General features: G+C 37.6%; 1 protein-coding gene across 2 annotated transcripts in view; it reads right to left on the bottom strand.

The window, feature by feature from the left end:
• ACVR2A (activin A receptor type 2A) overlaps window positions 1-12,473 on the bottom strand; it is a 398,918-nt gene that overhangs the window by 52,725 nt on the left and 333,720 nt on the right. For both annotated transcript variants that reach the window (XM_053698276.1, XM_053698277.1), the window contains one exon: window positions 2,755-2,869. In XM_053698276.1, the coding sequence (XP_053554251.1) occupies window positions 2,755-2,869 (115 nt within the window). The remainder of the gene's footprint in view (window positions 1-2,754; window positions 2,870-12,473) is intronic.

Raw genomic sequence — 12,473 nt, 5'->3', positions numbered from 1 at the left:
AAATCGGCTACAATGCTTTAAAGACCTGCTGAAAGGCCCATGACTGGATACAAGCTCTGAGTCATGAATCTTTAAGCCAGGCTTGCTAACCACTAGGCCACAACCGCCATCAACGGGCTAGTACAGCAATTTTAAGACGACAGTACATTGCTCTGAAAGAACAATTAAACTCCAGCTTTTAAATACAATGTAATAGTGCTATTCATTGTAAACTGTGGCTAATCACCCGTAAGGGTCTCAAGGTGTCGCACAATTTATCAACCTCGGGGGAATGAAAAGCTGAGTGGACTTTGCCGAGGATCGAACCTGCAACCCTTGGGCTACTTCAGGAGGTCAGCGACAGTGCCATAGCATGCTGAGCTATCTGTCCTTTTATCTAAGTATCCGAAAAAGCTAGATATCCTCCATAGGGGTCTAAGCTCCCTGGCCCCAGTAGAAAAGCTTCTACGAGTTGCACTAAAATGGAGCCAACAACAGAAAAGTAATTTTAAGGACGGGAGACAGAGGGAACGGTATCTCCAGTACCTCCTATTTCTCCATAGCATGACTAGAAACACTTCACCTGGGAAGTAACTTCCAAGAGTTGACAACGACAGGAGTATCGGAGTCGACCAGGTAGCAAAAACCTCCTTTGACAGTACATGAGTGCAAGCATACATCTGAAGTAGTCCACTCCAGCATCAGATGAAGGAACTATACTGTTCAAATCTGAATTTCCCATCAGGAACCAGCAGAACCTCCACACCAGTCTGAGAGGGGGCGATCCAATTAAAGAATAAACAGAAACCTTACTATCTGAAAAAGTAAATGCCTTCCTGAATTTTCCCTGAATGTAAGGAAAATGTAAGGAAAGACAGAACTGCAGATACCACAAAAGATACCTGAAAAACACTCTTCCAGGAGAATGAGAGGAACCGCAGAGCACTGCATGTGACGCCAGAGAGGATTGGGACAAGTAAGGAGAAGCTGTGGCATTGCCTGAACAGTATCATCCTGGGAGACATAAGACTCTGAGGAAAATATCCTTTAAAATTCGCTCCAGTATTCTGAAAGGCATATTTAGGTAGCTCTACCAACATATACAAATATAGCTATAAAGATATATCCATAATAGATGAGTATCTAGCAGGTATCGAAACCAGGTCTCCAGCACCATAAACAGTAGTGCTAACCATTGTGCTAGTGATATATTTAGCATTGCAGTGTATCAGAAAAACAATAAACTTGTTTTCTTAGGAGCAGGTCCCTCTTACATATATTAAAAATATCTTCTGCATCAATTGTGCTGTAAGCAGAATTGCAAATCACCCTGGTTGTTTAGCAGACTACAGGGGAATACTTCTAAGTACAATTAAACTCCCCCAAAAATTGGACTGTTAAATAAAATATGAGTCTTACAAGACCTAAACATGTGACTAGCTCAATATCAGATAACTTGAGGCCATTGTCCTCATTCAGGACATAGAAAAAAATCCTCACAATAACCCGGGTCTATTCCAACTCTGCCTTAACTGAGCGGATTCAGACACGCTGAAGGATCACTGTTCCGATCACAACCGGAACCAAGGCGGGGCTATATAAATCTCAGAGCGCTTGCTTTGAGAGACAGCCCAAAATGACACCGCTCCTCCTATTGTAAGAAAAAAGAAGGTGGAAACATACCAAGAACGGCATGGAGATGAAGGGCGCAAAAATCAAGCTTCATCCTGTCGTTACTAAGCCAAATTTATTCTGTGCTGAGCTATCTCTCCAGCTTCACCAATATGAAAAAAGACTATCCCAGCAGAAAGACGCTGCTTCTCTTTCACACCCCCTGCTGTGTATCACGGATAAACAGTAGCCCTACAAGTTTCCATGCAACACACGCATTCAGTCCTAGTCTCCTACACATAATGGAACCGGATTGCTTGCAAGGCACCCAAAATAGATATACATAACAGGAAATTAACCCTTAAGTCCCCAAAAAATCTATAGTGCCTGCACTCTGCCAGAAACACCCTTACTAAGGAGTGTGTGTCCCAAATAAATAACAGGAGAATGCTAGAGTCCTAAACCCCATTAGTGCCAGCCTTCTAGCCCCAGAAGAACAAAAGGTACTTGCCTGTATTCTAGTCATCCGGCAGTCAGACGACTCACAAAGTTTGAGAGGATGCCGCTCCTCACAGGGACCTGTGTAAAAAGAAAGACAGAGTAAGCTTACTCAGGCTTTCTATACCCGGGCAGCAACATGTTAGGAAAACGCAGCAAAGCCTCCTTTACAAGTTCCTAACTGCTTTAAAGCCACCACAGCCCTGCTGAAGAGACTAACGTGGAGTACAGCTACACCCAAATTGTAAAACAAGGCCAGAGCAATCTTGCCCAGACTTCAAAATAAAAAAAAATATCTTGATAGAAGAATCTTAATCAGGACACCTAATTAATTCACCTCCTCCTTGCACTAGAGGCAAAGAGAATGACTGTGGGATTAGGGGTAGGAAGTGATATTTAACAGCTTTGCTGTGGTGCTCTTTGCCTCCTCCTGCTGGCCAGGAGTGATATTCCACAACAGTAATTGATGATCCGTGGACTCACCGTGTCATTAGAATGAAAAAGGTTTCATGTACAATATTCCTTTAAATCACATATGCAAACCCAGTTGACAAATAATGCTCTTAAAAATATTTTTAGTTTTATAAAATATGAGAAATGATTACCAATTCTTTAAAAAAAAAAATTAGTATAAAAAGGCGCAAATTTTGCATTCAGGGTGCTTACCTGGCCATGAGTATCACCTGCAGATTTTCCAGCTTCAAATTTTAAAGCTAAGCCAAAATCTGCTATGCAAGCAGTGATGTTGTTTTTTAGTAGTATATTCTTGCTTTTGATATCTCTGTAAGATAAAGACAAAATATAAATTAAAAAATTCAGATTTTTTTTGTCTTGGCTCATTTCCCTAGATAATACTCCTTAGGGACTGTCCCTAGATAAGATAATAGAGAATGAGCTGTAATTAAGTCAGACCCCCCCCACACTTTTTTTTTAATTAAACATTTTCCGTAGGTCATTTAAATTCAATCCAATTTTAAATTAAAGGGACATGAAACCCAAATGTTTTCTTTCATGATTTAGAAAGAGCATGTGATTTTAAATAACTTTTTAATGTACTTCTATTATCTAATTAGATTCATTCTCTTGATATTCTTTGCTAGATATGCTCAGAAGCTGCTGATAGATGCACATAGATGCCTTGTGTGATTGGCTCACACATGTGCATTGCTATTTCTTCAACAAAGGATATCTAAAGAATGAAGCAAATGCGATAATAGTAGTCAATTGGAATGTTATTTAAAATTGTTCTCTCTATGAATCATGAAAGATAATATTTTGGTTTAGTGTCCCTTTAAGCAGTTAAACTAAAGCACCAGCTCAATTGCAATTTCTTGATTGGCTGGAGAATACATTATTTTGTTAAGCTTTATAATATAAAGCAGTAGCTGAAAATCAAATTAGCCACAGAGAAAAAGAAAGTTTTTAAAACAATACATTTGTTTCCGTTACTCTTAGTCTATCATCGCATAATTAAAATGTAAAAAGGAAGTAATAAAAAGGTGCATTGCTCACTAAAACATCTTACATTCAGGAGTCACAGCTTTACAGAACAGGAAAAAAAAGCGACATTAAACAGTAAATAAATGCTAGATAGAATGATGTATTCAAAGAAAAGATTAGTCTGAGAATAACTTGTAGATGTATTTTTTATAGTTTCATTGGCGGTTTAAATATTGGCAAACAAAGTGTAAAGTTTTAGTGTCTATAAAACAATGGAAGCTGCTATGTTGTAACTTAGGTTACCTTCTCTGCTGTGGACAATTATGGACAGTTATAAATGGGTCACTAGAGTATGCAGCCAATGGCTGTGTGGGTTATAACAAGGCTCTGCACTTCCATTTCTAACCAGAACTGAAATGCTCACAATTTCAGAATGGAATTATTGTAAAAGGGGACAAAAAAGGGGACACAATAAATAAAGTATATTGCAGAGGTTTTTTATATTTTAATGATTTATCATTTTATATTACCATCTCAAAGTGTTTAGTGTCCTTTTAAAGCCAGTCATCAAGCTATGCTGCTGCTTTTAAGAGAACAGTCAAATATGGAGCAGAGCTGCAAATAGTGCTTCGCACTGGCTGTTTGAATAGAACTGCCTGATGTGGAGCAGCGCCGCAAAGCAAAAGCACTAACAATTCTTGCATGTGACGGGTTCTTTTGGAAGACATGCTGCATTTTCTGTGATTACATATCAGATCACAACATGTTCTGACTTGGGGGTACAACTATGTGCTTCAAGACTTTTAAATCTGAAATATATATAAAGGAATATAGCAAATGTATATAGCAATTGTATATAATACTACCTTATCTAAATGTCTTCTACAGAAAGTGTTAGAAAAAAAAAAATCACTTGAAGGTTCAAAAGGAATTTCAAGTAAAACATCAAGAATCATAAGTAGATCCCAAGATGATTAATCTCTTAAAAGATGAAAACTATAAGAAAATTTAGGCAATAACTGAATGATCGAAGCATGGGAGAAGCCACACCAGACTTATACTTGAGTAGACAATGATTGCCACTTATTTTCTTAGCAAAATCTTCTATCCTATTCATTGCTGGGACAGGGTCATTGCATTGTTAGGCTTGTAAAGTACGCAGTGTGCACTTCCAATTCCAATATTTCAGACTTAAATTACTGGAAAAAAGGGTATAACTACTAATATATTCCAAAAGTAGTTTTATTATGCATAAAAAAACATGCAGTACCAGGGGTGTGGAAATTTAAAAAAAAAACTACTTGTCCAAGGGACTAAAGCGGGAGCCCAATCTACTTGTCCTGATTTGCAAAATAATTTAAATCAAAACTATTTAAATAAGGTTTTTATTGATAAGGAGACAGACCTAACAATACTTAATCAACAAATGCAAGTAGGTAGTGAGATTAAACAGATTTCCAAATGAGAATTGTAGCTTACTTTATAAAAAAAAAAACTAAACTTAACGGAGACAACCTCATGAGGCTATTTATATGCATTGAAATGCTTGGTTACACTAGACTAGATATAACTGTGTTGGTTGTGTAAATCTGGGGAATTGGTAATAAAGGGATTATCTATCTTTTTAAACAATAAAATTCTGGAGTAGACTGTTTCCTTTAACTTCTTAAATTCAGGAGTAAGCTTTGCAAACCGTAAAAGGCTACAAACTAAGTGTCCAATTAAGCAGAAATGAAAAGGGTCCTTAGTCCTGTCCAGACAGACATGGACAGAACTAGGAATAAGAGATATAAGAGGGGAACCGCAAAACTGCAGGTGGTAGAAGGAAATGGTAAGTTTTTCAAAGTGAACTACTATCGAGAGAGAAAACACAATATTTATTAATCACTGCAATTAGAAGTTATTTTAACACTGTTTGCTACTGGTTCTGTCTTCAGAACTGTACAGTTTATATTTCAACTTCATATTTTCAGCAACTTTTCTATGCTGTACTCAAACAAATAGTTTATCAATGAATATCAATCAAGACAAATATATTTTTAAAGGAGAAAAAAAAAAAATGCACACTTAATCAGGTTATATTTTTTATCAATTTTTTTTTAAAAAATGCATCAAACAGAATGTCTATGCTAATAAAAAACCAACAACAAAATATTCAAAATTATTATTGACATTTCTACTCTGCATTTGAAAACACCCAAATGACGGTGTGCACATTTCCAAGAAAAACAGCAGCAATAAAATGAACACACAAACTTACATTTTTTTGGACCTATATACTTGACTCTAGTTTCAGGATAAATTGAGACACAAAGTGATAATCATATAATTATAAAGTAAGCATCTCTATGTATGTGTACAAATTAATAACCCGATTCCTGACGGTGATAAATCAATTGAATCATATTTGAGGCAACAACACATTTAGTACTAAATAAATAGCTCCATGCTCACTTGGGCTACATAGGTATCTAAAGAAGCTATTTCATCCCTTGGGGCTCCAGTTGTATGTATAGCCAAACCAGTAAACAGAGTAAAGGAAAAGAAGACAACCAAACATACTAACCATACATTGTTTAAAAATATATATTAAAAAAAAAAAAAAAAAAAAAGAAGAAGCCAAAACAAAACAACAAAAGCTGGAAATAATGGCAAAAGAGCACCATCTAGTGACAAAATGAAGACAAAAGTTCAACATGCATGAAAAATGCAGAGCCGAGTTACAGTAGATTTGCATAATCAACAATTGCAAGATAACAAGACAATGCAATAGCACTTAGTCTGAACTTCAAATAAGTAGTAAAATTTTTTTCTGACAATTGTAAAAGTTATGTCTTTTTCCACTCCCCCTGTACCATGTGACAGCCATCAGCCAATCACAAATGCATACACGTACCATGTGACAGCCATCAGCCATTCACAAATGCATACACACTTATTCTTGCACATGCTCAGTAGGAGCTGGTGACTCAAAAAGTTTAAATATAAAAAGACTGTGCACATTTAGTTAATGGAAGCAAATTGGAAATTTGATTATAATGGCATGCTCTATCTAAATAATAAAAGTTTAATTTTGATTGAGTGTCCCTTTAAGGACAAATAGAAACAGAGAGGGAGAAATAAGCTTTCCACAGAGCATTGCTGCAGCTGATCTAAGCAGTAGTGCTAGTCACACAGTCATGCCACTAGCTCTGTTGATTTGATCAGTAAAATGTTCCACTCTGGGTCGCTAGACTTAACATGACATACTAATACGATTTAGAGCATGTCCTTTTCGGAAAAACAAAATTTATGCTTACCAGATAAAGTCCTTTCTTTCCTGGCAGGGAGAGTGCACAACTTAATTCCTTACTGTTGGGAAATACACCACCTGGCCACCAGGAGAAGGCAAAGAAACCCTAGCCAAAGGCTTAAATATCCATACCACTTCCCCTATCCTCGTTATTTGGCTGAGGGAAAAAGGAAAAGTAGGAGAAAAATCAGGGTATAAAGGTGCCAGAAGAAAATATAAAAAGGGAGCCGCCCAAACAAAAATATCTTACAGGAGGGGTCGTGGATGCTCCCCCTGCCAGGAAAAAAGGAAATTTATGCTTACCTGATAAATTGATTTCTTCTACGATACGACGAGTCCACGGATTCATCCTTACTTGTGGGATATTATCCTCCTGCGAACAGGAAGTGGCAAAGAGCACCACAGCAGAGCTGTATATATAGCTCCTCCCTTCTCTCCACCCCCAGTCATTCGACCAAAGGTATAGGAAGAGAAAAGAAAAGCTAAAAGGTGCAGAGGTGACTGAAGTTTTGAAAAACAAAAATATAAACTGTCTAAAAATGACAGGGAGGGCCGTGGACCACTCGTATCGTAGAAAAACATAATTTATGTAAGAACTTACCTGATAAATTCATTTCTTTCATATTAGCAAGAGTCCATGAGCTAGTGACGTATGGGATATACATTCCTACCAGGAGGGGCAAAGTTTCCCAAACCTTAAAATGCCTATAAATACACCCCTCACCACACCCACAATTCAGTTTAACGAATAGCCAAGAAGTGGGGTGATAAGAAAAAAGTGCGAAAGCATATAAAATAAGGAATTGGAATAATTGTGCTTTATACAAAAAAATCAAAACCACCACAAAAAAGGGCGGGCCTCATGGACTCTTGCTAATATGAAAGAAATTAATTTATCAGGTAAGTTCTTACATAAATTATGTTTTCTTTCATGTAATTAGCAAGAGTCCATGAGCTAGTGACGTATGGGATAATGATTACCCAAGATGTGGATCTTTCCACACAAGAGTCACTAGAGAGGGAGGGATAAAATAAAGACAGCCAATTCCTGCTGAAAATAATCCACACCCAGAATAAAATTTTAATGAAAAAATATAAGCAGAAGATTCAAACTGAAACCACTGCCTGAAGTATGTTTCTACCAAAAACTGCTTCAGAAGAAAACACATCAAAATGGTAGAATTTAGTAAAAGTATGCAAAGAGGACCAAGTTGCTGTTTTGCAAATCTGATCAACCGAAGCTTCATTCTTAAACGCCCAGGAAGTAGAAACTGACCTAGTAGAATGAGCTGTAATCCTTTGAGGCGGAGTGTTACCCGACTCAACATAGGCATGATGAAATAAAGATTTCAACCAAGATGCCAAAGAAATGGCAGAAGATTTCTGGTCTTTTCTAGAACCGGAAAAGATGACAAATAGACTAGAAGTCTTTCGGAAAGACTTAGTAGCTTCAACATAATATTACAAAGCTCTAACAGCATCCAAAGAATGCAATGATTTCTCCTTAGAATTCATAGGATTAGGACATAATGAAGGAACCACAATTTCTCTACTAATGTTGTTAGAATTCACAACCTAAGGTAAAAAATTCAAAAGAAGTTCGCAGCACCGCCTTATCCTGATGCAAAATCAGAAAAGGAGACTCACAAAAAAAGAGTAGATAATTCAGAGACTCTTCTGGCAGAAGAGATGGCCAAAAGAAACAAAACTTTCCAAGAAAGTAATATAACGACCAAAGAATGCATGGGTTCAAAAGGAGGAGCTTGAAGAGCCCCCAGAACCAAATGCAAACTCCAAGGAGGAGAAATTGACTTAATGACAAGTTTTATACGAACCAAAGGTTGTACAAAACAATGAATATCAGGAAGATTAGCAATCCTTCTGTGAAAAAGAACAGAAAGAGCAGAGATTTGTCTTTCAAGAAACTTGCGGACAAACCTTTATCTAAACCATCCTGAAGAAATATAAGTCTTCCAGACTCTATAATATATCTCTCTAGATACAGATTTACGAGCCTGTCACATAGTATCAATCACAGAGTCAGAGAAACCTCTTTGACCAAGAATCAAGCGTTCAAACTCCACACCTTAAAATTAAGGTTTTGAGATCCTGATGGAAAAAAAGAACCTTGAGACAGAAAGACTGGTCTTAACGGAAGAGTCCACAGCTGGCAAGAGGCCATCCGGACAAGATCCGCATACCAAAACCTGTGAGGCCATGCTGGAGCTACCAGCAGGACAAAAGAGCATTCCTTTAGAATATTGGAGAATGCCCTTGGAAGAAGAACTAGAGGCGGAAAGATAAAGGCAGGATGACACTTGTAAGGAAGAGATAATGCATCCACTGCCTCCGCCCGAGGATCCCGGGATCTGGACAGATACCAGGGAAGTTTCTTGTTTAGATGAGAAGCCATCAGATCTATTTCTGGGAGTTCCCACATTTGAACAATCTGAGGAAATACCTCTGGGTGAAGACCATTCGCCCAGGTGCAACGTTTGGCGACTGAGATAATCCGCTTTCCAATTGTCCATACCTGGGATATGAACCGCAGAGATTAGACAGGAGCTGGATTCCGCCCAAACCAAAATTCGAGATACTTCTTTCATAGCCAGAGGACTGTGAGTCCCTCCTTGATGATTGATGTATGCCACAGTTGTGACATTGTCTATCTGAAAACAAATGAACAACTCTCTCTTCAGAAGAGGCCAAGACTGAAGAGCTCTGAAAATTGCACGGAGTTCCAAAATATTGATCGGAAATCTCACCTCCTGAGATTCCCAAACCCCTTGTGCCGTCAGATACCCCTACACAGCTCCCCAACCTGTAAGACTTGCATCTGTTGAGATTATAGTCCAGGTCGGAAGAACAAAGAAGCCCCCTGAACTAAACGATGGTGATCTGTCCACCATGTCAGAGAGTGTTGTATAATCGGTTTAAAGATATTAATTGAGATATCTTTGAGTAATCCCTGCACCATTGGTTCAGCATACAGAGCTGAAGAGGTTGCATGTGAAAATGAGCAAAGGAGATCGCATCTGATGCGGCAGTCCTAAGACCTAAAATTTCCATGCATAAGGCTACCAAAGGGAATGATTGTGACTGAAGGTTTTGACAAGCTGATATCAATGTTAAACTTCTCTTGTCTGACAAGGACAGAGTCATAGACACTGAATCTATCTAGAAACCTAAAAAGGTTACCCTTGTCTGAGGAATCAATGAACTGATTGGTAAATTGATCCTCCAACCATGAACTTGAAGAAACAACACAAGTCGATTCGTATGAGATTCTTCGAAAATGAGAAGACTGAGCAAGTACCCAGATATCGTCCAATAAGGAAATACCAAAACCCTGTTCTCTGATTACAGAAAGACGGGCACCGAGAACCTTTGAAAAAATTCTTGGAACTGAGGCTAGGCCAAACGGTAGAGCCACAAAACTGGTAATGCTTGTCTAAAAAGAGAATCTCAGACACTAAAAGTGATCTGGATGAATCGGAATATGCAGATACACATCCTGTAAATCTATTGTAGACATATAATGCCCTTGCTAAACAAAAGGCAGGATAGTCCTACAGTAACCATCTTGAATGTTGGTATCCTTACATAACGATTCAATATTGATAGATCCGGAACTGGTCTGAAGGAATTGACCTTCTTTGGTACAATGAAGAGATAAAATAAAACCCCAGCCCCTGTTCCAGAACTGGAACTGGCATAATTACTCCAGCCAACTCTAGATCTGAAACACATTTCAGAAATGCTGAGCCTTTGCTGTGTTAACTGGGACACGGGAAAGAAAAAAAAATCTCTTAGCAGGAGGCCTTAACTGAAGCCAATTCTTTACCTTTCTGAAACAATGTTCTGAAACCAGAGATTGAGAACGGAATTGATCCAAATTTCTTTGAAGAAAACGTAATCTGCCCCATACCAGCTGAGCTTGAATAAGGTCCGCACCTTCATGGGTACTTAGGAGCTGGCTATAGGTTTTCTATAAGGCTTGGATATATTCCAAACTGGAAATAGTTCCCAAACTGATACCGCTCCTGAGGATGAAGGATCAGGCTTTTGTTCCTTATTGTGAGGAAAGGAACGAAAAAGATTATTAGACCTAAATTTACCTTAGATTTTTTATCCTTTGGTAAAAAAGTTCCCTTCCTTCCAGAAACAGTTGAGATAATAATTTATTACCCTGGATAGAAAGGGAAAGCAAAGTTGACTTAGAAGACATATCAGCATTCCAAGTTTAATCCATAAAGCTTTTCTAGCTAAAAATAGCTAGAGACATATACCTGACATCAACTCTAATGATATCAAAAGATGGTATCACCAATAAAATTATTAGCATGTTATAGAATAATAGTAATGCTATAAAATTATTATCTGTTACTTGTTGCGCTAAAGCTTCTAACCAAAAAGATGAAGCTGCAGCAACATCCGCTAAAAATATAGCAGGTCTAAGAAGATTACCTGAACATAAGTAAACTTTTCTTAGAAAGGATTCAATTTTCCTATCTAAAGGATCCTTAAATGGAGTACTATCTGCCGTAGGAATAGTAGCACATTTAGCAGGAGTAGAGACAGCCCCATAACCTTAGGGATTTTGTCCCAAAAAACTCTAATCTGTCAGATGGCACAGGATATAATTGCTTAAACGTTTAGAAGGAGTAAAATAATTACCCAAATTATTCCATTCCCTGGAAATTACTTCAGAAATAGCATCAGGGAGATTAAACACTTCTGGAATAACTACAGGAGATTTAAAAACCTTATTTAAACGTTTAGATTTAGTATCAAGAGGACCAGAATCCTCTATTTCTAATGCAATTAATACTTCTTTAAATAAAGAACGAATAAATTCCATCTTGAACAAATACAAAGATTTATCAGCATCAACCTCTGAGACAGAAACCTCTGAACCAGAAGAACCATTATCAGTATCAGAATGATGATGTTCATTTAAAAATTCATCTGAAAAAAGAGAAGTTTTAAAAGACTTTTATGTAAACTAGAAGGAGAAATAACAGACATAGCCTTCTTAATGGATTTAAAAAATAAAATCTCTTATGTTATCAGGAACACTCTGAAAATTAGATGTTGACGGAACAGCAACAGGTAATGTAACAGTACTAAAGGAAATTTTATCTGCATTAATAAGTTTGTCATGACATGCAATACAAACAACAGCTGGAGAAACAGATACCAAAAATTATAGCAGATACACTTAGCTTGGTAGCTCCAGCACTAGACAGCGATTTTCCTGTAGTATCTTCTGACTCAGATGCAACGTGAGACATCTTGCAATATGTAAGAGAAAAAACAACATATAAAGCAAAATTGATCAAATTCCTTAAATGACAGTTTCAGGAATGGGAAAAAATGCCAAAGAACAAGCTTCTAGCAACCAGAAGCAATGAAAAAATAAGACTTAAATAATGTGGAGACAAAAGCGACGCCCTTATTTTTTAGCGCCAAATAAGACGCCCACATTATTTGGCGCCTAAATGCTTTTGGCGCCAAAAATGACGCCACATCCGGAACGCCAACATTTTTGGCGCAAAATAACGTCAAAAAATGACGCAACTTCCGGCGACACGTATGACGCCGGAAACGGAAAAGAATTTTTGCGCCAAAAAAGTCTGTGCCAAGAATGACG

Source organism: Bombina bombina, chromosome 1, assembly GCF_027579735.1.
Source record: "Bombina bombina isolate aBomBom1 chromosome 1, aBomBom1.pri, whole genome shotgun sequence".
In the NCBI taxonomy this organism is placed as follows: Eukaryota; Metazoa; Chordata; class Amphibia; order Anura; family Bombinatoridae; genus Bombina; species Bombina bombina.
The sequence above is the reverse complement of the archived record's forward strand: the minus strand, read 5'-3'. Positions and strand labels throughout refer to the sequence as shown.